The sequence below is a fragment of the Zalophus californianus genome, chromosome 4 (assembly GCF_009762305.2).
Source record: "Zalophus californianus isolate mZalCal1 chromosome 4, mZalCal1.pri.v2, whole genome shotgun sequence".
NCBI classification, from domain to species: Eukaryota; Metazoa; Chordata; class Mammalia; order Carnivora; family Otariidae; genus Zalophus; species Zalophus californianus.
Genome location: NC_045598.1, coordinates 34,353,529 through 34,377,481, shown reverse-complemented (window position 1 = coordinate 34,377,481; position 23,953 = coordinate 34,353,529). Strand labels below are relative to the sequence as shown.

Here is a 23,953-nt window from a genome sequence, read left to right as displayed (position 1 = left end):
AGGGAAAGGGCAGGAATCATCTCCTTCCTGGGCCCCCTAGGCCCCCCTGGGCTGAAGTGGGTGGCAGGTCCAGCCTTAATCCCACCTCTGTGGCTGAGGCTGCAAGTTCAGTCACTCAGTGCCACTGTCTGGGGACTTTCTTGGTAGGGCTGTCTACAGTTTGGATAACTTGTTTTCTCTCTTTAAAAGGAAAAACGTTAGAAAGCGGGGAGGCTGTCGGATACTATTTCCATCTCGGGTGTCTATTCCAAAGCTCTGGTGTTTTGCCAGGATTTAAGCACGGTATACACAACACTGTTAAAAATAACCCCTTGATTGAACAGAAGGCGTGGGAGAGAGGGGACAGCCAGGCAATTTGACTGGAGGGCTGGGAGGTGGATGTGGAGATGAAACTTGTACCCGGAGACCCTGGGAAGGGTTTTATTCCAGAAGAGTTATGTAGACTCAGAGAGCCTAAGGACCACGGAAATACTCTCCCTAAGTGCTCCTTGCCAGAGAATTGCCCAGCAAATGCCCTGCTTTGGGCGCGCCTAGGACATAAACAAGCTGCCAGTTTTGAAAGGCTCTCCCAGGATCAAGTCTGCCATTTTTCAGTCCCAATTGTCAGCCTATCAGACAAAGGTCAGGGAATAACAACAAGGAGTAGGAGCCAAGAAAGGCTGACAATGTCAAAAGCCACAGAGAGGTTAAAGCCACTGAGGGCAGACAGAGGTCTACTAGATTTAGCTATTGGGAGGTCCTTGCGACTGTATGTGAAACCTTCCAGACTTTTCCTGCTATAACCAGACACTTAACATAAGCAGGATTATCCTATATGCACTGTTCTGTAACTTGCTTTTGAAAAATTTAACAATAAATTGTGGGGTCATGACAGCAAATATAATCTGACATCATTTTTTATGACTACATAATATTTCATCATACATACTATATTTACTTAATCATTCTCAACTAAGAGACATTTATGTTGTTTCCAATTTTTTGCTATTATAAACATGCTGCAACAAGCATCGTATTACAATAACTTGCATGCACAGACATGATTATGTCCTTATGTTAAATATTTAGAAATGGAATTGTTGGATCAAATGGAACCCACATTTTATGTTTTATTACACATTGCCTACGTTGCCCTCGATAATTCTGGAGAGAACAAAATGCTGTTCTCATGACTTCCTCCAGTCTCTTGAGCCATTCTTCCCCCTATTTATCCCTTATGTGTTGGTATTCCCCAGAGTTACGTCCTTCTGTTTTCTTCTTCTTCCTCTGCATATTACAAACTCAAATGCCTATAAGATCCAAGAAGGTGCTGTAAATATATGAATTGGGCTAGATGTGAGACAATAAGAAGTGACAGGATTTTGGTGGGCTGGAGTATACACACTGCCTAAAGGCATTCACATTACCTGAAAACACTGTACCAGCCACACAAAGTGTGTCTGCAGGTGCATTTAGCTGGTATGCAGTCAGTTTGGGACCCAGTCTACACATTCATCTAACACTACCTCATCCACTGCCAAAACTCCATCTATATGCTAATAGCTCCCACTGCGTCATCTCTGGCCCTGACCTCTCCTCCTGGACTCCACGCTCACACACACAAATGACTGCTCTACGTCTCCCAAGTATCCTCAAGGCATCTCAAAGTCATCACATCCACAACCAAGTTCATGATCTTCGCCCTTTCCTCTCCTCCTGACAAAGGCCAGAAATCTAAAACGAGAAACAACTGCCCTTCTTTTGGGTTTCCTATCTCAATGAATGGCACCCTCATGTTTCTTATTTTTGAAGCCAGAAACTTGGGAGTCATTCTAGATTCTTCTCTCTGCTTAGCCTTCCAAATTATCAAATCAATTCAATAGGCATACTAAGCACTTACTTGAGTACCTTTATCAAGCCAGGTACTCTTAGGTGCTAGGGTTGGCCCCAAAGAGGGATGATCTGAAGTCCCTGTCCTGGAGGGGGAGACAGATAACAATGTCATGATCAGCTGCAGTGGTGGTGGTGGTATGAGAAATGCCATACGAGATGTTCTGGGATGAGAGAAGAGACACTTTGATTCTGTTTCCTAAGTGTTCCTCAAATAGTCCCTGTTCTCTGTCCTTACAGGATTGCCAATTAGCAGCTACTACAACAGTGTCCTAACTGATCTCCATGTTTACAAGATTCCTCCTCTCATTCATTTTCCATACAGGATCAGAGCGATCTTTCTAAATAGCAAATCTGGCCATGTCATTCTCTTGTCTCTTGTCTAAAACATGTCAATAATTCCCCATGTTCTTTGGGATAGAATAAAAATCTTTGCAGAATGACTTGTAAGGTATCCCAGGATCTGGCCCTAGATGACTTCTTCCAGCATTCTAGGACATAACACTACACCCCAACCATATCAAACCATTTGCAATTCTCTGAATATCCTTCTGTGCCTCATGCTCTTAGTTTATGCATTCCCTCTGTCTAGAACACCTGCCCTATCGTTTCTCAATTGCCTAATTCCTATACAATCTTTAAGACTTGGATAAAATACCACTTCTTTCAAAATCCCTTCCCTGACCACTGCACTCAAAAAAGATGGCTTCTCCAGGTGCTTCCTGTTAGACAGCCTCCCAGTCCTGTAGGCTTATCATACGGGAGGGAAAGGGACTTCTAAGAAATTTTGCCCAGGCTGCTGAAGGGGACCATGACATGTCCTTACCTGGAGGTCTTTGAGAACAGACAGTGTTAAGAAAATATGGGAGTGTGGGGCAGATAATGAGTGATTTTGAGGAGGTCAGGAAACGAGAAAAAAGCACAGCTCTTGGGCCCTGGTTGGGCATGGCCTTGAGGGGCCCATGAATATATATTTTTTTAAGTATTTTATTTATTTATTTGACAGAGAGAGACACAGCGAGAGAGGGAACACAAGCAGGGGGGAGCTGGAGAGGGAGAAGCAGGCTTCCTGCTGAGCAGGGAGCCCGATGCAGGGCTCAATCCCAGGACCCTGGGACCACGAACTGAGCCCAAGGCAGATGCCCAATGACAGAGCCACCCAGGCGCCCCGAGGGGCCCACAAATATTTTAGATCCGCAGACCACATATTTTGAGGAGCCACTAACAAGACCTATCCTACCCACTGACACTTAAAACACCCACTCCTGCCAAAACAACAAACAAAAAAAGCTTTCAACCCATGAGAGGATCATCTCTGACCTTTAAGTGCTAGAAGCAAAGTATTAGAACGAAGGCTGAGAAGTACTGGAAATAATAATGGTAGGGGAGGAGTGGACCCAGAAATCCAAGCCTCCTCTGACCCCCTCAATTTAATTAGGTGTCTCCTTTCTGTATATTCAGGCATCCTATGCTTTTGTCTACCATAGCACCCACACTCTATCTTATAATCATTTCGTGTTCATGCCTGACTTCCCCTCTAGACTGGGTTGGGAATTATGTGTTACTCTGCATTCTTAGTACCCAGCATGGTGCCCAGCACATGGAAATGCTTATAAGATACATATGTGGAAGGAGTCAGAGGGAATTTAGGCAAACAGATTTCAAGTGGAGAAGTCTGGTGATAAAAAGGGAGATATACAATGAATCAGTGTGATATCAAGAAAAAAATGTCTTTTATTATGTCAGAGACATAAGGACATTGTCAAGGAACTGCATAAAGACCTCATTTTAAGAATATTGTTCAGAGCAGCGTCGCTCGCAGATCATTCAGTAGCGGCGGCCAGCAAGGAGACCAGGGCTCCGCGGCACAACGCCATGCCTTTCTTTGATGTGCAGAAAAGGCTGGGCCTTAACTTAGATCATCGGATGACAATCCAAAGTGCTGAGCAGCCCCACAAGATTCCAGGTCGATGCCATGCTTTTGAAAAAGAATGGACAGAATGTGCGCATGGAATCGGTGGTACCCGTGCAGAGAAAGAGTGCAAGATAGAATTTGATGATTTCGTAGAATGTCTGCTTCGGCAGAAAACGATGAAACGTCTGAGTGACGTCAGGAGGCAGCGAGATAAACTAATAAAGGAAGGGAAGTACACACCTCCACCTCACCACTTGGGCAAGGAGGATCCTAGGCCCTGAGCAGAGCTGCTGCTGATGGCTGGAGGCTGATTTTCATGTTCTCTCTTCTCCACTGAAAAGTTCATTTACTGAAAACCTCTTTGTGAAAGTGTCTAAAAATAAAGGATTGCTCTATCCTAAAAAAAAAAAGAATATTGTTCATAGCAATGTTGTTTAAAATAGAAAGAAATTAGAAAAAAAAGAAAAACAGGGGCACCTGGGTGGCTCAGTCAGTTAAGCATCTGCTTTCGGCTCAGGTCATGATCCCAGGGTCCTGGGATCAAGTCCTGCATCCGGCTCCCTGCTCAGCAGGGAGCCTGCTTCTGCCTCTGCCCCTCACCCCGCTCGTGTTCTCTCTCACTCTGTCTCTCTCTCAAATAAATAAATAAAATCTTAAAAAAAAATAAAACAAAATAAAATAAAATCTTAAAAAAAAAAGACACCGGTGCTCTACATTTCTACTGGATGTTCCACTGGAAGTTCAAGGTCAGCATTTCCCCAAATGAACTTAAGAGCTGCCCCCAAACTTGCATTCTCTAGGTTAGGAAGTGGTGCCAGCATCTCTCCAGCTGCCTGGAACAGAAGCGGGGGCTGTTTTCACTCCTTCCTCCACCAGCAGTCTCCATTGCTCCTCCCTTAACGTCTTGCCAACCCACCCCTGTCCCATCACTGCCTCCAGAGTGTCGCCCTCCTCATTCTCACCTCCTCTGACCACTCCCCCCACCGCCATTTCCGGTAATGACCATTTATTTATTTATTTATTTATTTATTTATTTATTTATTTATTTATTTATAAAAGATTTTATTTATCTATCTGACAGAGGGATACAGCAAGAGGGAACACAAGCAGGGGGAGTGGGAGAGGGAGAAGCAGGCTTCCCGCCGAGCAGGGAGCCCGATGCGGGATTTGATCCCAGGACCCTGGGATCATGACCTGAGTCGAAGGCAGATGCTTAACAATTGAGCCACCCAGGCGCCCCACCTTTCTTTTTTTTAAAGATTTATTTATTTCAGAGAGAGAGAGAGAGAGAGAGAGAGAGAGAGTGCGCACGCGTAAGCGAGAGTGGGGGGGGAGGGCAGAGGGAGAGAATCCTCAAGCCGACTTCCTGCTGAGTGCAGAGCCCGACTACTCGACTACTCGGGGCTCGATCCCAGGACCCTGAGATCATGACCTGAGCCAAAACCAAGTCGGACACTTAACCGACTGAGCCACCCAGGCGCCCCAGGTAATGACCTTTCTAAAGCACAAATCCAATGCCACCCTTCCCTCCCTGCCTTGAAACCTTCACTGACCTCATCATAAACACCTTGGCATGGCATTCAGGGCCTGTTCCCACCCCAGAGCCTCTACTCCAGGCAGCCCAAATGACTTGCCAGGGAGCCTCCCTCCCTCAAGGGGAGTGCCCTTGCCAGACTCTTTGCCTGGCCAGCTGCTAATGCCCTCCAACAGTCAGCACAGGTGGCACCTCCTCTAGGAAGCCCTTCCTGCCTCCCCACCCTAATCTGCTTGGCTTGCTCATTCCTTATAGTCACCCCGTTGTCCTGCTTGTCACCCACTCACCATAAGCTCCTGGGAGGCAGTGATTCTTTCTTACTGCTGTCCTCCAAAGCTCTGCACAAGACTTGGCAGAGAGGGGGTGCTCAGGGGTTGGGAAAGAGGCAGGATCTACCCTGGGTCCCTGGGGGTCAGGAGTGGAGGAAGAAGCAGCCTCCATGGGCAGGGTCCAGAGGGAGCTCTGTGAGCACTGGTCCAGTCCCCACAAAGGTGGAGGACACGGGAGGCTCTCTTCCATGCTGAGGGCACTCCCCGTCTCAGTGGGAGCCTCTGCACAGGGATCTGGGGATGGGGACCACATGCTGTGCAGACATGCCCAATTCCAGGGGGCTGACGGTGGCTTAATTATGGAGCCCCGCTCTCCCCAAGCCATTCTTCATTCTTTATGGTCTCTGAATTACAGAAGCAGAAATTGCTCACGCTCGGTCTGAAGCTTTTCGTGACTTGTGCCGAAGAAATGTCATCAACAGCCTTTTGTTTAGGCTTGACTTGGGTGAACATGCCAAGAAGACTTGCTCAGAAGAGTCTTTTCAGATGTCATTTCTGTCTCCCTAAAGCCCCGCTCCATGAAAGCCATTCACAAGCCAGTTTTTCTGCGGCTCCAAAGCTGTCATCCCCTCAGTCCTGCCACAGCTCAGAGAGCTATTGTGTGACATTCACTCTGCAATGGCCTGTGCCGGCGCCAGACCCTGGCCCGGTGCGGGGAAGGCAGCGCTGAGGAGGCTCTCGGACAACCCGGCCTGAATGGCACCAGAGCCCTGAGGTACAACCTCAACTTACATTCCCCACATGGAGCTCTGGCACCATGCTGCCTTTTTCAAAACCATTTTTCCAGTGTCTAACATAGGCACGCAATAAAAATGCATGCACTGAGTAAATAAGCAAATTGCAATTCTCAATTATTTGAGCTGAGGGAGACCATCAAACTCAGTGTTTTGAAGGGAGAATTATCTAGAAATTAATATATTCTCAGAATCATTTTAGACTCTTCCCACTGTTGGTGCTGGTAGTGTGGCTGCCGGGAAGGAAGCCCAGAGCGCTGGGTCCAGCGACACGGTGGGTCTGGATGTCGCACAAGAAGTTCAGCAGGATTCCCCTGCTTCCATTTCCCTCTCCAAGCTGTGACAACTGTGCTGAGGACGGAAAAGGACAAGGGGGAATGGGAGCGCTCCCCAATTCCTTCCCAGTAAGTGGGGACACAGGGAGAATTGCAGGTGAAAATTAGACCAGGCGTAGTGGAGCACCCGGGAGGGAGCTACAACACAATGTGTGAAGTGTCACAGACAGAGACGCACAAAGCTGTGGGAGCCCCAAGACCAACTCTGCTGGGGATCCAGAGAAGAGCTTCGCAGAGGACGTGACACTTGAGTTGGAGTCTGAGAGGTGGAGAATGTTACGGGGGACACTCTGGATAGCAGCTGCGTGCGGCCAGCCCCCCAGGCTGAGAGCATGCCGCTGCTGAGGGAGAAGCTGCCACAAGCAGGTCTTGAGTAGAGATTACCGTGCGCTGAGCCAGGTGACATTTGGGCTGCTTGCTGAAGTGAATGTAGTGGTTCTACAGGCAGACAGTTTGCAGAAGGGAGTTCCAGGCTGGGGGGACAGCATGTGTGCAGCACAAAGGTGAAAAAGACTATGGCTTAGTAGGGCAAGGCCACCCCAGGGTTATGGCACCAGGAGACTGCCTCAGTTCCCTGGTGCTCTGACAGCTCTGAGCCTTCTTACTAAATTACAAGTTATCGGTTGCATCCTGTGTGGCTGGAGTTGCCCAAAGCCACACTTCCCGATACGGGGAGGCATTCCTGTATCAACAAATGCCAATCACCTGGGTTTATATACACAGCCTGGACAAGTCCTGACGGCGCCCGGCCGAGACACATTACTAGAAGGTCTCCCAGAGAGCTGAAGCATCCGGGGTGTGAGGACACCAGGTGTGCCCCGACCAGGCACTCGCTGGTGTGTCGGCCAGCATGAGGCCACAGGCCACATGGACGTGGGATCCTCATGACTGCCCACGAGGCAGGGCTGTTCGCAATGCTGGGATTCAAACCCAGGTTTGCTTGACACCAAAACCAAGCTCTTTTCACTTGCACAGCCTGAGGCGGGGGATCCCCAAGCCCTGTTCAGTCTCTGTTGAGACAGCATGCATGAGATGCTGTGAACCTGCCGTAGGCACTGACTGGGCCCGACCTCAAGCGATCACTGGCCCAGTGGTGAAGTCAGGTGGCAGAGACGTCCCTCCCCATAGCCCCTAACCAACTTCACCCCAGCGCCAAGTCATGACAGTCTGAATATGGTTGGACCACTCCTGTCCCAGCTACAAAGCTCTCTGCTTCCTGAAATCCAAGCCAACCTTCAGGAAAAGGCTGAAATACAGCCAGTAGCTCAGTGCAGTCATGGCCTGGGAAGAAAATGACCAACCTCCAGCCAGAGGGAGCATGGGGGCTGCAGGGAGCCCCTGTCCTTGCCCTCCTCTTGCTGCCTACATCCAGCCCCCAGGCCCCAGCTGGAGAGGGCTCATGGCTGGACAAGGACCAGAGCTGCTACTCACAGGGGTGGGCCCTTGGGGCTCCCGAGGCAGGGCTGAGAAACGGCAGTCTGTCCTTTCTTCCTTCAGGGAGTGCTCCTCCATGGAGTCTCTGTGTGAGTCGCAGAACAGATGGAGGGAGCCAGGCTCACTCCAGAGGCTGCATCCTCCATGCAGCAGTGCTCATGCCGCCAGCTCTCCTTTGGCCAGACTACAGCCCCCAAACCCTTTGCTTCCTCCTGATAATCCAAACAGCAAAGGAATGCATTTTCCTGAGGGTCTGAGACTTTGCTGGAGGCTGTTGGAAACAGGGCTGGGTCAAAGGCCCAAGAGTCACCGATGAGCAGCCCTTCCCCCTGGCCTCGAGCCCCGGGGCATGGTTTGCTGCACTCTGCTCTGCATTCAACCTCAGGAGAACTAGGCCACCAGCAGGGCTGGCTTCACCAGAGGAAGCTGCTGGCCATATTAAAAAAAAAAAAAAAGGTCACTGCTTCTGAGGAAGGATTCTTTCCATCAGGGGAACCACGTGGGCTCCCAGGACCTAATCAAACCAGGGATCATTCTCACTGCATCCTCCCTCAGGGGCAGGGGAAGAGTGGAGCCAAGCCCATTGAGGGGGGGAAGGACCTGGATTTGAGGGGCACCTGTGCATGCATTAGCTTTTGAGCAGGAAGAGAAAGGCACAGGGGTACAGGCAGTGGCTTAGAGAGGGTCCTAAGGGCAAACACACAGCTGGGCAAAGTCCTGCCCTTAATCCCCCTTGCAGGTCCTGGGGGTGTGCAGGAGGGTAGAGGGGGGAGATAGGGAATCAGGTGGAGACAGCCCTTTACCTGGCCAGAACTGCACTGATCAAAGCCACCCTTGGATGCATGAAAGCAAGGACAGTGCGGAGAGGAAGCACAGACCCATCACTAGGCTCCACAGAGCTGCTTTCTGAGCCCAGGCCCCAGGCACCACTGCCTTGCCCCATATGGGGGTCTTGTTCCATTTGGGGATATGCTTCTTGGGCAAGCTCTGAAGCTGGCCTCTAGCCTTAGACCCTCTTTCTTGAGGGACTGAGCAACAGAGTACAGGGTGTCCTTTTGTTTTTTCCAACCATCTGTTTTCAAACTTCCCAAGTGGTCCTGCTGCAGGAAACTTCCCCAGACTAAGCCCGTGGAACACAGGGAAGGAGGATGGGTCTGTCCCAACACAAGAGGCACGGAAATGTCACAGGGCCCGCTATCAACAGACCTGCCTTTGTGATGCTGCCAGGAGTCAGGCTTGTGTTTTCCTCATCAGGGTCTCCGAAGAGCAGAGACCACATCATCTTGGACAATCTCATCCACCCTCTGAGGTTCGTGTATGAATTACCTCCAAATTGTTCCTCCAGCCCAGACCTCTCTGCTGAGTGGTTCACTGAACTTGTGCTATCTGGGTGGGGCTGTGGCTTCCCTCTGGCTACTTCATTTGCCTAGGCCTGGACTCCATGCATGGCATCGGGCAGACAGTAGAAAGTTCTCAAGGCCGAAGGCAGGCATGGTGGGCTGGTGTCCTGCCTCCCCCTGGGAGAGGTCAGGCTTCAGCACTGCTTCTCCCTTCTCCCTCTGGCTAGTTCTCTGAGGAGGCCAGTCACACAGCGTCCATCCCCATTCCCCGAAATGCAGACAGAGTCAGGAGGGCAGGACCCAGTCCTGAAAAGGCCAGCAGCCTCCTCTCTGCCCACCTTCTGCCTCAGCCCGGGGATATGTGTGTGTGGAGCTCGGCTGGGACCTCCCTCTCACTGCGGAGCCAGAGAGACAGAGCCCTGCAGCGCTGTTCCTGGCCTGGAGCCTCTGGGCTTGGGAGAAGGGCCAGGATCACGTTTTGTGCTTTCACCAGCTTTTGCTCTTCACAAGCAGCATAGCTCCCCACGTGGGGATCTTGTACCTCAACCAAGAAAAGCAAAGCTGCTAATCTGACAAGATCAACCCTCAAATACCGCAGGAATGCAGCCGGCCTGCCTGCCGGCTCTCACCAGGGACTGCGCTTCTAAGCACCTCTAGGATTCCGGCTGCCCCGCACAGCCTGCAGCTTGGTCTGCAAGGGAGGAGGCTACTCCACACCCATGCGTGCAACCTTGGTAACTGAAGCTCCATCCTCCCAGGCACGGCTCAGGGATCACCTGCACCAGGAATTCCCCACTCAGCCCCTCCTGCCTAAGGGCCTCCTCTGCGCCTCCACAGCCTTCTGCCCCCACCACTTGCAGAGCACATTTCTGGATAGGTGCTTGTGTCTGTGTGCTGCCTCCCTTCATCTTGAGGTCAGGAGGTATAGATGAGGAAAGGGAGGTCCCACCTACTCACTTCCAAAGCCTGGGCTCTTCCTGCTACAGTCCCATGCTTCTCAAGCCATCTGTGGATAAGGACCAGTTTGTTTTGCTTTTGAAACTTCAAGTCTGTCACAGAGTGATACTTTTATGAAGTATAATAAAAACGGGGGCACCGGGGTGGCTCAGTCGGTGAAGCATCTGACCCTTGATTTCAGCTCAGGTCTTGATCTTAGGGGCGTGAGTTCAAGCCCTGCACTGGGCTCCACACTGGGTGTGGGACCTACTTAAAACAATAAAAAATAAGATAAAAATAAGGGCGCCAGGGTGGCTCAGTCGGTTAAGCGTCCACCTTTGGCTCAGGTCATGATCTCAAGTCCCGGGATCGAGCCCCACATCAGGCTCTCTGCTCAGAGGGGAATCTGCTTCTCCTTCTCCCTCTGTGCTCTCTCTCTCAAATAAATAAAAATCTCTTAAAAATAAATAAAATAGGGGCGCCTACGTGGTTCAGTGGGTTAAGCCTCTGCCTTCGGCTCAGGTCATGATCTCAAGGTCCCAGGCTTAAGCCCCACATCGGGCTCTCTGCTCAGAAGGGAGTCTGCTTCTCCCTCTCCCTCTGTGCTCTCTCTCAAACAAACAAAAATCTCTTAAAAATAAATAAAACAGGGGCGCCTAGGTGGCTCAGTCAGTTAAGAGTCTACCTTCGGCTCAGGTCATAATCCCAGGGTCCTGGGATTGAGTCCCACATTGGGCTCCCTGCACAGTGGAGAGCCTGCTTCTCCCTCTCCCTCTCCCTGACTCTCTGCCTACTTGTGCTCTCTCTCTATCTCTCTGTCAAATAAATAAATAAAATCTTTAAAATAAACAAATAAAATAAAAATGAATCACTAGAAAAAACACACATAAAATATAAGCTCCATTTTTTAATTATTAGATTCAACGGACATAAACTTACTCTAGTTGCTATAGATATTTCTAGAATTTTATTATCAATTTCTCAAAAATCTGGCTGCAGACCAGCTCACATCTCTTTTGATTCCATAGCACACACCAGGCTTCCTACTGACTGATTCCCAAGGGTTCTGCCTGGCATTCACCTTGAGCAGAAGCTGGAGAGGGGACAAGACAAGGCTCCCCAGGTCCTGAACCCAGCAGAAGAGAGATACTGACATCATCCACAGCAGTTCGCAGACTGAGGCCTAGCCCCTCATCTGCAGCAGATGAATTCAGAACCAGGGAAAACCCAGCAGGTTTTCTGTAACAGTCACCAGTGCAGAGAAGTATGCATCCCTAGTCATCTAGGGAAGGAGATTTTTCCACAGAAAACAACTTCTGGCCACTTACCACAGACTTGCCTATAAGGATTAGTGTAGAGAGCAAGAAGGAGATTCCCAGCTCTAGGGTACAGGGCGGGGAAGGGAGGGCTGGCGGGGCTGAATTCCTTGAAAGGTGGGGGAGGCAGAGGGGGGAGGTGGAGACAGGAATGGTGTTAATTTTTTTTTTTTAGGATTTTATTTATTTATTTGACAGAGAGTGGGAGAGCGAGAGAGAGCACAAGCAAGGGGAGCAGCAGAGGGAGAGGGAGAAACAGACTCCCCACTGAGCAGGGAGCCCAGTGTGGGCCTCGATCCCAGCAGCCTGGGATCAGGACCTGAGCCGAAGGCAGACATTTAACCGACTGAGCCACCCAGGCGCCCCTGGAGTGGTGTTAATTTAAAAGCAGATCATGGATTGGTTCCCAGAGGTCAGAACAACCGACACTGAGGAATACATGAAGAAAAAACTGACAGCAGAGGAACCAAGAGGACACAGATGGCAACTCCTCCAGCTTCAAGCTGGAGTCCAGGTCAAGGACAGGTATTTAGCCTGCCTAGCCCACACAGGGCTGCAGACCCTTGGACACTACGCAGAAAAGCTTGAGTTACTGAGCACTCTGCACTTCCCAGAAGGGTCCAGCACCCAGGGTACCCACTGAGAATATTTAAAACACTCTCCAATCAAAAGGAATCTCCATTCCCCTACAGGCTCATGGTTCAGTGCCATGACTCAGAACATACGGTGGAGCTGGTGGGTTTGATTCCTGTCTCTGTGCTACTGTGACTGTGGCCAAGTTATAGCTTTTTCATCTGTAAAAGGGGCATAGATAACACTTATTCCAAAGGGTGACTGCAAAGACTAAATTAAGTAATGAATATACAATGTTTAGCACAGCGACTGGCACACAGTAAGTGCTCTATGAAACTGTGTCACCTTTTAAACACACAGGCTGTGTATGTCTGCAGATGGTCTCTGAGGTCTCTGAGGGACAGATTATACGTATCTTTTTTCTTTTTTTAAAGATTTTATTTATTTTTTTGACAGAGAGAGACACAGCAAGAGAGGGAACACAAGCAGGGGGAGTGGGAGAGGGAGTAGCAGGCTTCCCGCTGAGCAGGGAGCCCGACAAGGGGCTGGATCCCAGCTGGGACCGTGGGATCATGATCTGAGCCGAAGGCAGATGCTCAAGGACTGAGCCACCCAGGCGCCCGGGATTATATGTATCTTATACAATGCTGAAGCTCTAGCACCTAGAAAAGTGTCTGACACAGAAGAGGTGCTCAATAAAGATTTGCTGAACAAATGAAATGGTAGCTATTACATTTAGGTTTACAGGATAGTAGAGCCAATGTGGCACAATTTTTTAAAAGATTTATTTATTTATTTATTTATTTTAGAGAGACAGAGAGCGCAAGTTGGGGCAGGGGTAAGGGAGAGAATCTTCAAGCAGAACCCCTGCTGAGTGCAGAGTCCGACATGGGGCTCAATCCCACAACCCATGAGATCATGACTTGAGCTGAAAGCAAGAGTCAGATGCTCAACCAACCGAGCCACCCATGTGCCCAATGTGGCAACTTTTTAAGGGCTACAAGAGACTATAGTATGATGAAACAGTGGTATGAAGGAGTCAGTAAAGAGAATGAAGAACAAGGTTCCTGGGTCTTTAGGTCCAAGATCTAGGAGAGGTTGAAGAACCAGGGCATAGGAGAAGGGACTGACCTCAGAGATATTATAGAGGGCAGAAGTGTCAGGACACGATGACTAATTGGATATTTGATTGAGAGAAGGAGAAAGAAGATCTTTCAGATTTCCGGCTCAGGTGACACTCTGAAATAGGCAATATGTACTGATTTAACAGAAATTCAGTGAGTTGGGCACATTGAGTTTGAGATGCTTGAGAGTCATCCAAGTGGAGCTGTCCAGCAGGAAGTTGGGTATCTGGGTCCTGAGATCAGTAGCTAAGAGTCATTGGCACATAGTTGTTAGCTGATACGGTCAAGTAAGAAGTGCAGAGGACCATAACTGAACCCTGGCAGACATCAGCATTGAGAGCTGGGCACAGGAAAAGAAGACTGCTTGCCTGAGAAGGAACAATCAGAGAAGTAGGAGGAGAACTGGAAGGGAGTTTGGACAAAGATTACTGAGAAGAGAGAGTTTCAAAATGGAGGAAGAGATCAATACTGCCAAATACTTCAGAGAGGTCAGAAAAAGAGAAGTTCTATCCTTGGATTTGTCAGTTAGTCCTTTCAAGTGATCTGAGCAAGAGCATTTCAGGGAGGGAAGCGGTTAGGAGTGGAGAAAGCAACTGTAATGAGTCTCTGCACACTCTTGGTTGGGGGGTACTCAACTTGCTCCCAGTTTGGAAGGACAGTAATTTTGTAGAAGTGGATGGTGCTCTATTCTCCTCTGTAACTTATGGTATGCAACAAAGCTTAGCAGGGATGCCTTTCAATCCCACCATCCCTCCCTGGTATTGTAGTAATAAGAATCCAGGATCCTTCTTGGAAGAGCAGAGAGGGAGGAGCTTTGGAATGTGGGGATATCAGGTACCCAGTTACCCTGGCCACGAGCCCACAAGCTTTCAAAACCCCTGAAAGCAGTGCAATAGGCCTCTTTGACCTTCTCAAGCAAGGGTCCCAAAACATGCAGCTGGGACTCTGTCAATATTCCAGACTTCCTGTCTCAGAGAGCTCAGCAAGGTTTCAAAGGCCATCCCTACACTCGTGGGAATTCAGCCAGCTTGGACCACGGCAATAATTCCTTAATGGTATGAAATCACAGATACACACAGTCACAGATAGACACCACGCACCTTGGCCTTTCTAAAGCAAAGTGGATCTCAAGAGAAGTGAGGTTTTCCTCTGTAGAGCTGGGCAAGAGGGTGATTTCTCCACCAGTACCTTATCAGCCACCACCAGCCATCTGGTAGACCTCTGTGCTTTGGCCACTAGCCAGCCTGATCATGAGACAGCAGCTGGGAGAGGAAGCAGCATGTGGCAGGGCTCTGTGGTCAGAGTGCTTGGGTTCAAAACTTGGCTTCATCACTTCCCATCTTGATGACCTTAAGCAAATTGATCGATTCTCTCCACCCCCAGCTTCCCATACTTAAGACTGGATTAGTGACAATACCTATTGCATAAGATTGTTGGGAGGATTAAGACAGGAAAGATAGGAAAAGGTCTCAGCAGACGACCTGATACACATCAAGAGGCGTTAGCTATCCCTGCTGCTGCTATTCCTGCTCTGGAGCATGGCCATGGCCTGGACTTGGTTTCTGCTTTCTGCTCAAACTATTTGCCCCAGGCTTAGCCTGCACATGCTATGCTTGCTCCCCATGCTGAGTGGCTCCACTGGCCACCATCTAAAAGACATGATATTAAATCTTTCGCCATGGGGTGCCTGGGTGGCTCAGTCCGTTAAGTGTCTGACTCTTGACTTTGGCTCAGGTCATGATCTCAGGGTCGTGAGATTGAGCCTGAGGTTGGGCTCCGTGCTGGGTGTGGAGGCTGCTTAAAATTCTTCTCTCCCTCTGCCCCACCAAAAATAAATTTAGAAATTACCAAAAAAAAATAAAAATCTTTCACCAACGCACAAAAGGTGACTCAAATGTATGTAGCAAAAGATTGCCAGGAAAATGGGGTGTGTCAATTAAGGTTTCACCAGTTTACTTTTTGCTTTAAAAACGTACATACAGGGGCGCCTGGGTGGCTCAGTCGTTAAGTGTCTGCCTTCCACTCGGGTCATGATCCTGGGGTCCTGGGATCAAGCCCCGCATCGGGCTCCCTGCTCAGCGGGGAGCCTGTTTCTCCCTCTCCCACTCCCCCTTGTGTTCCCCTCTCTCGCTGTGTCTCTCTCTGTCAAATAAATAAATAAAATCTTTAAAAAATAAAAAAAATAAAAACGTACATACATTCCCCACCCTGCCCCTAAAACCTACATTTTTAATGTTGATCATGATCTATTCTGGGATCTTTATTCCTTCCTGAAAAAAAACTTATCTGATCATGATAAAAGTCATTGAGAAAACAATTCATTTAGTAAGTATCTAACATTAAAATTTTCTGGAATGATCAACATTTATAGCCCTAAGATACACCAGCTCATTTCATTTTCTTGACTTAATGAGATAATACTCAGACTTTTCCAAGATCACACAGTATGCTAAGTGAGAAAGCTGTGAGAACTTTCTGTCTCCACATCTCATCTCTTTCCAATCTTTCAAGTATTAGTATATGTCAAAATAATTCTTCTAGATCAAAATAATTATTTTCTTCACTCTTTCCATTAAAAGACTATTCTATCAACATCCCTCATACCCTCGGTCTCTCTGTTTCCTGAGGGCAGAAATTAATATAATAAATTAATATTTATCCATTCATAAAATAAATATTAAGTGCCTACTAAGTGCTAAGTGTTGGCAGCCATGAACAAGACCATGTCTCTATGCTGAGAAGTTCACAGCCTACCAGGGGAGAAGAAATATCAAGAAATAACTATAAGTACAGTGACAGAGCTATGTGTGTGACACTGCGGTGGCACAGATTGAGCAAAGAGTACCTGGGTGGGTGCAGAGGGGTGGAGGAGGTAGGAGAAGACTTCCCCTTCCATGAGAGCACCAATGCTCAGAGCAGAGCAGGTGCTCAATAAATCTGAGTTCCTTTGGGCCTTATGCCCCCTCTTCCTGTCTCTCTCATTAGCAGAAGATGTCTCCAGGCAGGCACGTCTCAGGGAAAGAAAGGAAGACTTCCCAGCAGACAGCACAAAGGGTTATGAGGGAACAGGCTGGCTTCCCTGAGAAGCAGGACTCTGTAGGCAGAACCGGCTGGCACATCAGCGTCCCTTCCATTTCCACCACCTGCTCCCCCACATGTACCCGGGTGTGGGAGTCAGTGACTGGCTGGGCTCCGGAAGGAGAAAGGCTTAGGAACAGAGTAAGAATGTATGTTTCACACAGCACTTGGCTAAAAAAAAAAAAAACAAAACCACAAAACATAAAGATTTAATGGTTTAGACTATGTCAAAACTAAGACATCAAAATTGCAGTAAAACCTTCTGTGTCAAATGTTGATGCTATAGCAGGTGGCTCAGTTGGTTAAGTGCCTGCCTTCAGCTCAGGTCACGACCCTAGGGTCCTGGGATCAGGCCCCATGTTGGGCTCCCTGCTCAGCGAGGAGCCTGCTTCTCCCTCTGCCCCCTGCTCATGCTCTCTCTCTCAAATAAATTTTTAAAAATGTTGATGCTACAAAAATCAAAATCCTGATTTTACTTAGTACATTTGGTCAAAATATCAAGAAATGCTAGCTACCCACAAGGAAAGAAAGTAAACAAACCTAAGTTACAATACCAGGGACCACTCTTTTAACACCAAAAACAACACAAAACAAAACAACCACCACAACAAAAACCCAGATGGATTAATAATTCAAATATAAATAGTAAAGTTATAAAAGGACTGGAAGAAAGCATAGAGGAAGGCACCTTCACAAACTACTATGTGCAGATGTAAATCCAAAAACTACTTACTGAGGGCAATTTGCCAGTAACTTGCAAAGTTGCAAATGCCTGTAATTGTGATCCAGAAATATGTTTCTTTATTCTAGGTGATCTCACATGTGTAGGAAATGATGTATAGAAAAGGTTATTCAGTGATGTAATAATATTTGTAATAGTAAAGATTAGAAATTGCCTAAATGTCCATCAATAGGGAATTACCTAATTAAACTACTGTACATCTGTACAACGGATGCCACGTAAAACAGAATAAGGGACTTCTGTTTCTAGCCATGATGAAATAACAGGGATGGGATGTAACCTCTTACCTTAAACAACTAGAAAACAAGTCAAAATACGTGGAAAAAAGTCTTCAGACCAGTACAGGGATGAGGAACCCAAAGAGAGCCCAGTGGTCTTTCAGAGTTGAGAAAACAGAGTCACAATTTAGAAGACCAAAGAGGTTAGAATTTGTGGAGAAGACCAGTATCGAGGACAGGGCTGCACAGAAAGCTCTAGAGGTCTGCAAAGGGGTCCCCTCAGATCTTCGGCCAAGCACTTCTCTGTGTATATATGCGAGGAAAATCTGAGGCTGAGAAAAGACCACCAGGAAACAGTAGACCAAACAACTCCTGATGCTCATACAGGGCTGAGAATTGTCAGTATTCACACAAACCTGAGTGGAAATAAATCAGTCAGAGTGGAAATACCTCATAAAGCACAAGGCATGGGGTCGAGTCCTCTGAATGGTACCACATTAGAACTGGGGATAAATTAGCCCCAGACAAAAGACTGCACTAACAGTGTTAAAAGCAAGCCTCAAAGGGCTACAGCTGATTCCAAGTAACTCAACCACATGCCCAAGCAAAATCAAGGGCTCTTTGAAAGAATATGACAAAATCTAGCACAGAAAAATGTAAACTTTGCAATGTCTGGAATCTAATAAAAAATTACCAGGCAGGAATACAAAGAGCCAAAAAATATGGGCTGTAACCAGGAGAGAAATCAACAGAAACCATCCCAGAAATGACGGAGATGACGGAATTAGCAGACAAGGATGTGAATACAGCTATTGTAAATATGTTCCACATGTTCAAGAAGGTAGAGGAACACATGAGCATAACAAGAAAAGAAATGAAAGATATAAAAAGACCTAAATGGAACGCAAAACATTAAAAACTCAGTATCTGATATGAAAATACACCAGATGGGATAAATAGCTGACTGGACACAACAAAAGAAAACTCAGTGGACATGAAAACATAGCAATGTCAACTATCCAAAATGAGGCACAGAGAGAAATAAGATTGGGGTTGGCGGGGGAAGAGCATCAGTGGCCTGTGGGACTCCCTAGAATCCTGGGAAGAGAGGTGGGGTAGGAAAAATATTTGGAAAAACTAAGGACAAGAAAAAGTCCAAATCTGATTTTTAAAACACCAATAGTTATGAATCCATAGGTCCAAGGAGCTAAGAAAAAATCCCAAACTAAATTAAAGAAAACCACAATAAGGCACATCATAATCAAATTACTGAAAATCAGTGAAAAAGAGAAAAATCTCAAAAAGCAGCCAGAGGAAGATAGACATTACATATGAGGTAAAACAAGAAAAGAATGACAGAGACTTTCATTAGAAACTATGTAAGCCAAAAGAAAATGAATTCATAACTTTGAAGTACTTAGTGTGTATGAAATCGTCAACCTAGAATTGTATACCCAGTCCCCCGCCCCCTCCCAAAAAACTTAGAAAACTTAATGTAAAATAAAGACTTTATCAGAGAGACCAAAGCTGAAAGACTGCATTGCCACTAAACCTGACTCATGGGAATCATTACAAGAAGTTCTTCAGGCAGATGAAAAGGGAAACCATATGGAAATATGTATCTATACAAAGGAAGAAAGACCCACAGTAAAAATAAGTCTGTGGATAACTAAAACAGACTTCCCTCTCATTAAAATTTTTTTTAAAAATTGGGGGCACCTGGCTGGCTCAGTTGGTAGAGCATGCAACTGACCTGTGGTCTCAGGGTTGTGAGTTCAAGCCCCACATTGGGTGTAGAGATTACTTAAAAATAAAATCTTCAAAAAAAATTTTTTTAATTAAAAGAATTATGTGGTAAAATACACATATCTTAAATTTTTTTTTAAAGATTTATTTATTTGAGAGACTATGTAAGCACAGAGGGACAGAGGAAGAGGAAGAGACAGAAGCCTCAAGCAGCCTCCCCTCTGAGCATGGAGCCTGATGCAGGGCTCAATCCAGGACCCTGAGATGATGACCTGAGCCAAAATCAAGAGTCCGACGCTTAACAGACTAAGCCACCCACGTACCCCCATCTTAAACATTTTTTTAAAGTAAGCACTATGTCTAACATGGGGCTCAAAATCACGACCCCAAGATCAAAAGTCACATGCAAGTTGCCCCCATCTTAAACATTTTTAAGTGTACAATTCAGTAGTATTAAAGTACATACATACACATTATGCAACCAATCTCGAGAACTCTTTTCATCTTGCAAAACTGAAACTTTATATCCACTAAGCAACAACTTCCCATTTCCCCTCCCTGCCCAACCCCTGGCAACCATAGTTCTGTTCTCTGTCTCTATGAATTTGACTACTCTATGTACTTCATATAAGTGGAATCAAACGTTTATTTTTTTTTTTTTGACCTCAGCCACAGCAACTTCTTCCTAGAAACATCGTCAAAGGCAAGGGAAGCAAGGGCAAAAATGAACTACTGGGACTTCATAAGATAAAAAGTTTTTGCACAGCAAAGGAAACAGTCAACAAAACCAAAAGACAACCGACAGAATGGGAGAAGATATTTGCAAATGACGTATCAGATAAAGGGCTAGTATCCAAAATCTATAAAGAACTTATCAAACTCAAACGTATTTTTCTTTCTATGACTGGCTTATTTCACTTGGCATAATGTCCTTAAGGCTCACACATGTCGTAGCATATTAAAATTTCCTTCTTTTTTAAGGTTGAATAATGTTCCATTGTATGAGTATACCACATTTTGTTTATCCTTCCATCTCTTGAGAGACACTTGGATTGCTTTGGCTATTGTAAAATAACACTGCTATGAACATGGGTGTACAAATATCAGTTTGCTATGGTGAGCACTGTGAACTGTGTAGTACTGATGAATCACAGACCTGTATCCCTGAAACAAATAATACATTATATGTTAATTAAAAAATATATATCAGTTTGAGTCCCTGCTTTCATTTCTTTTGAGTATATACCCAGAAATGGAATTGCTGGGTCACATAGTCATTCCATTTTCAATTTTTTTGAGGAATTATCATACTGTTCCCATAGTGGTTGCACCATTTTACATTCTGGCCAACAGTGTACAAGGGTTCCAATTTCTCTACATCTTTGTCAACACTTGGTATTTTCTCTTTCTTGTGCTCTCTTTTTTGATAGCAACCATCCTAATGGTGATAAGATGATAGCTCATCATGGTTTTGATTTGCATTCCCTAGTGATTAGTGATATTGAACAGTTTTCCAGGTTTTTGTTGGGCCCTCTGTATACCTTCCTTGGAGAAAAATCTAGTCAAGTCCTTTGCTCATTTTTTAATCAGTTGCTTTGCTGTTGAGTTGTAGTTCTTCATATATTCTAAATATAACTCCACACCAGATATATGATTTGTAAATATCCTCTCCCACTCTGCAGGCTGCCTTTTCCAGTTCATTTCTAAATTACTTTAAATAACTGTTTAAAACAAAAATAAATAAGAACAATGATATGTGGATTTATAATACATAGATGTAATGCTATTTTGCACAAAGGATGGGAGGGGTAATGGAACTATACTGTTATAAGGTTCCTAAACTCTATGTGAAGTCCTATAATATTATATGAAAGTAAATTATAAATTAAAGGCTTATTGTAAACTCTAGAACAATCATGAAAAAAATAAAACAGAGGCATAGCTATTAAGCCAAAAGTGTAGGTAAGATGAAGCCATAAAACACATTCAACTGGTCCAAAAGAAGGTCGAAAAAGAAAGAAAAAAAAAAAAAACAGAAAAAGAGTAACAAGACAGATTTAAACCCAACCACACTGATGATTACATTAAATGTAAATGGTATAAGCACTGCAGTGAAAGGCAGACATTGCCAGATTGGATAAAAAAGCAAGACTCAACTATGTGCTGTCTACAAGAAACTCACTTTAATTATAAAGACACAGACAGTTAAACATAAAAAAGACCCACTCTGAGTGAACCAGCCCTGAGACCCAACTTCTCTGAGGCTCAAGGGTAAACACAAATATATGCTTCCCCCCACAATACACAAAAAATAAAAGTATGGGAAAACATAAAGCACAATGAAGCTAACTCTAAAAGGCTGGAGTGGCTACATAAACAAAGAAGATTTCAGAATAAGGATTATTACACCAGAGAAAAAGGGACATTTCAAAACATTGAAGGAATCTGTTCACAGCAAGGGAGTATAACAATCCTAAATGTACATAGACTAAATGGCACAGCTTCAAAATATGTGAAGCAAAAACTAATAAATGGAGACCTCAACATCCCTCTGTCAATAACTGATGGAAAATCAGTAAGGATATAAGAAACCTGAAACACAGTATCAACCAACCTAATCTAATTGCCATTTATAGAATACCCAATAACAACATAAAAATTTCAAATGCACACAGAATATTCACCAAAATGGACCACATTTTATTCCACAACTCAGCTCTCAATCAACTTAAAAGTATTAAAATCATAAAAAACTATTCTCTGATCACAACAAAAATAAACCAGGTATCTGCAACACAAAGATATTTAGAACATCCTCAAATATTTGGAAATTAAGCAAAATCCTTCAAAAGAACCCATGGGTTAAAGTAGAAATCACAAGTGAAGTTAGAAAATACCTTTAACTCAATGAAAATAAGAATACAACATCAAAATTTGTGGGATGTAGCTGATACAGTTTTTTTTAAAGACTTTATTCATTTGAGAGGAGAGAGAGAGAGAGAGAGAGGGAGAGCACAAGCTGGAGGGGAGGGGCAGAGGGAGAGGGACAAGCAGACTCCCCACTGAGCAGGGAGCCTGATGTGGGGCTCCATCCCAGGATCCTGGGATCATGAGCCAAAGGCAGATACTTAACTGACTCAGCCACCCAGGCACCCCAGCTGATACAGTTTACAGAGGGAAATTTATAGCATGAAATCAAGGAATCAAGGCATCAAATCAGTGCTCTAATCTTCTATCTCAAGAAACAAGGAAAAAATTAAATCCCAAATAATTGTAAGGTAGGAAATAATAAAGATAAGAGCAGAAAACAACAATTATAGTGAGAAAAATACCAAAAGAGAAAAATCAATGAACCCAAAAGCTAGTTCTGTGAGGAGACCAATAAAAATGATAAAGCTCTAACCAGAAAGACTAGAAAAAAAAGAGAAAATACATAAATTATGTATTTTATGCCAGAATATTCAACAACTTAGATGAAACCCACAAATTCCCTGTCAGGCATAAACTACCAAAGAAGAAATAGGAAACCTGAATAAAAATATGAAAGCTCTAGATCTATTAAAAGAAATGAAATTCTTTTTTTTTTTTTAAAGATTTTACATATTTATTTGACAGAGAGAGACACAGCAAGAGAGGGAACACAAGCAGGGGGAGTGGGAGAGGGAGAAGCAGGCTTCCTGCTGAGCAGGGAGCCCGATGCGGGGCTTGATCCCAGGACCCCAGGATCATAACCTGAGCCAAAGGCAGACACTTAATGACTGAGCCACCCAGGCGCCCCTCCCAGGTGCCCCTCTGGGAAGGTTTTTTAAATTAAGAATTACATTTCTACTGGGGCAATATTTCAGATGAACAGAGAAATAAAAATCCTTAATAAAACATTACTAAATTGAACCCAGCAATATATAAAAAAAACAATATATTAGAGTCAAATGAAGTTTATTCCAGTAATAAAAGGTTGGTTTAACATTCAAAAATCAATCAATGAAAAACAAATCATTGTGATTCACCATATTAACAGACTAAAGAAGAAAAGCCACATAGTCATGTCAAAAGATGCCGAAAAAGAAGCATTTGACAAAATTCAACATTATTCATTATAAACATTATCAACAAATCAGAAATAGAAGAGAACTCCCTCTATCCGAAAAGGTTATCTATGAAAAACCTACAGCTAACACCATAATGGTGAAAGACTAAATGCTTTCCCCCTGAGACTGGAAAACAAGACAAGTATATTCACTTTCACCTCATCTATTCAACACTGTACTGAAGAGTCCAGGCAGTGCAATGAGCCAGAAAAAGGAAAAAGAGGCATCCAGATTGAAAAGGAAGAAATAAAACTGTCTTTATTTATAGGAGACATGATTGTCTATGTATGATATTAGTGTGATACTGGTACAAGGATAGACATAAACATCCATGGAATGGAACAAGGATTCCAGAAAGAGACCCACATGAATATGTTTAGCTGATTTTCAACAAATATACCAACACAATTCAACGAAGACAGACTAGTGTTCAACAAATGGTTCTGGAACAATTGAACGTACATATGCAAAATTATATACAAAAATTAACTTGATACAGGTCATAGACTTAAATGTAAGAGCTAAACCTATAAAAATTCTAGAAGAAAACATAAGAAAAGACCTTTTGACTTTGGACTAGGGTAAGATTTCTTAGATAAAACACCAGAAACAAAATCCATGAAAGAAAAAATTGATAAACTG

The 23,953-nt window shown here is 45.1% G+C and overlaps 2 protein-coding genes across 5 annotated transcripts in view; one reads left to right on the top strand and one right to left on the bottom strand.

Moving 5' to 3' along the window:
- Positions 1-23,953, bottom strand: part of ST3GAL3 (ST3 beta-galactoside alpha-2,3-sialyltransferase 3) — a 179,707-nt gene that overhangs the window by 47,849 nt on the left and 107,905 nt on the right. The window lies entirely within an intron of this gene.
- Positions 3,685-4,184, top strand: LOC113937005 (NADH dehydrogenase [ubiquinone] iron-sulfur protein 5-like). Its single transcript, XM_035727257.1, has one exon. It carries the CDS (start codon positions 3,745-3,747, stop codon positions 4,063-4,065), a length of 321 nt encoding a protein of 106 aa, XP_035583150.1. The 5' UTR covers positions 3,685-3,744; the 3' UTR covers positions 4,066-4,184.

Coding starts and splice junctions, on each gene's coding strand:
- LOC113937005 (XM_035727257.1), top strand. CDS start 3,745: ATGCCTTTCTTTGATGTGCAGAAAAGGCTGGGCCTTAACTTAGATCAT.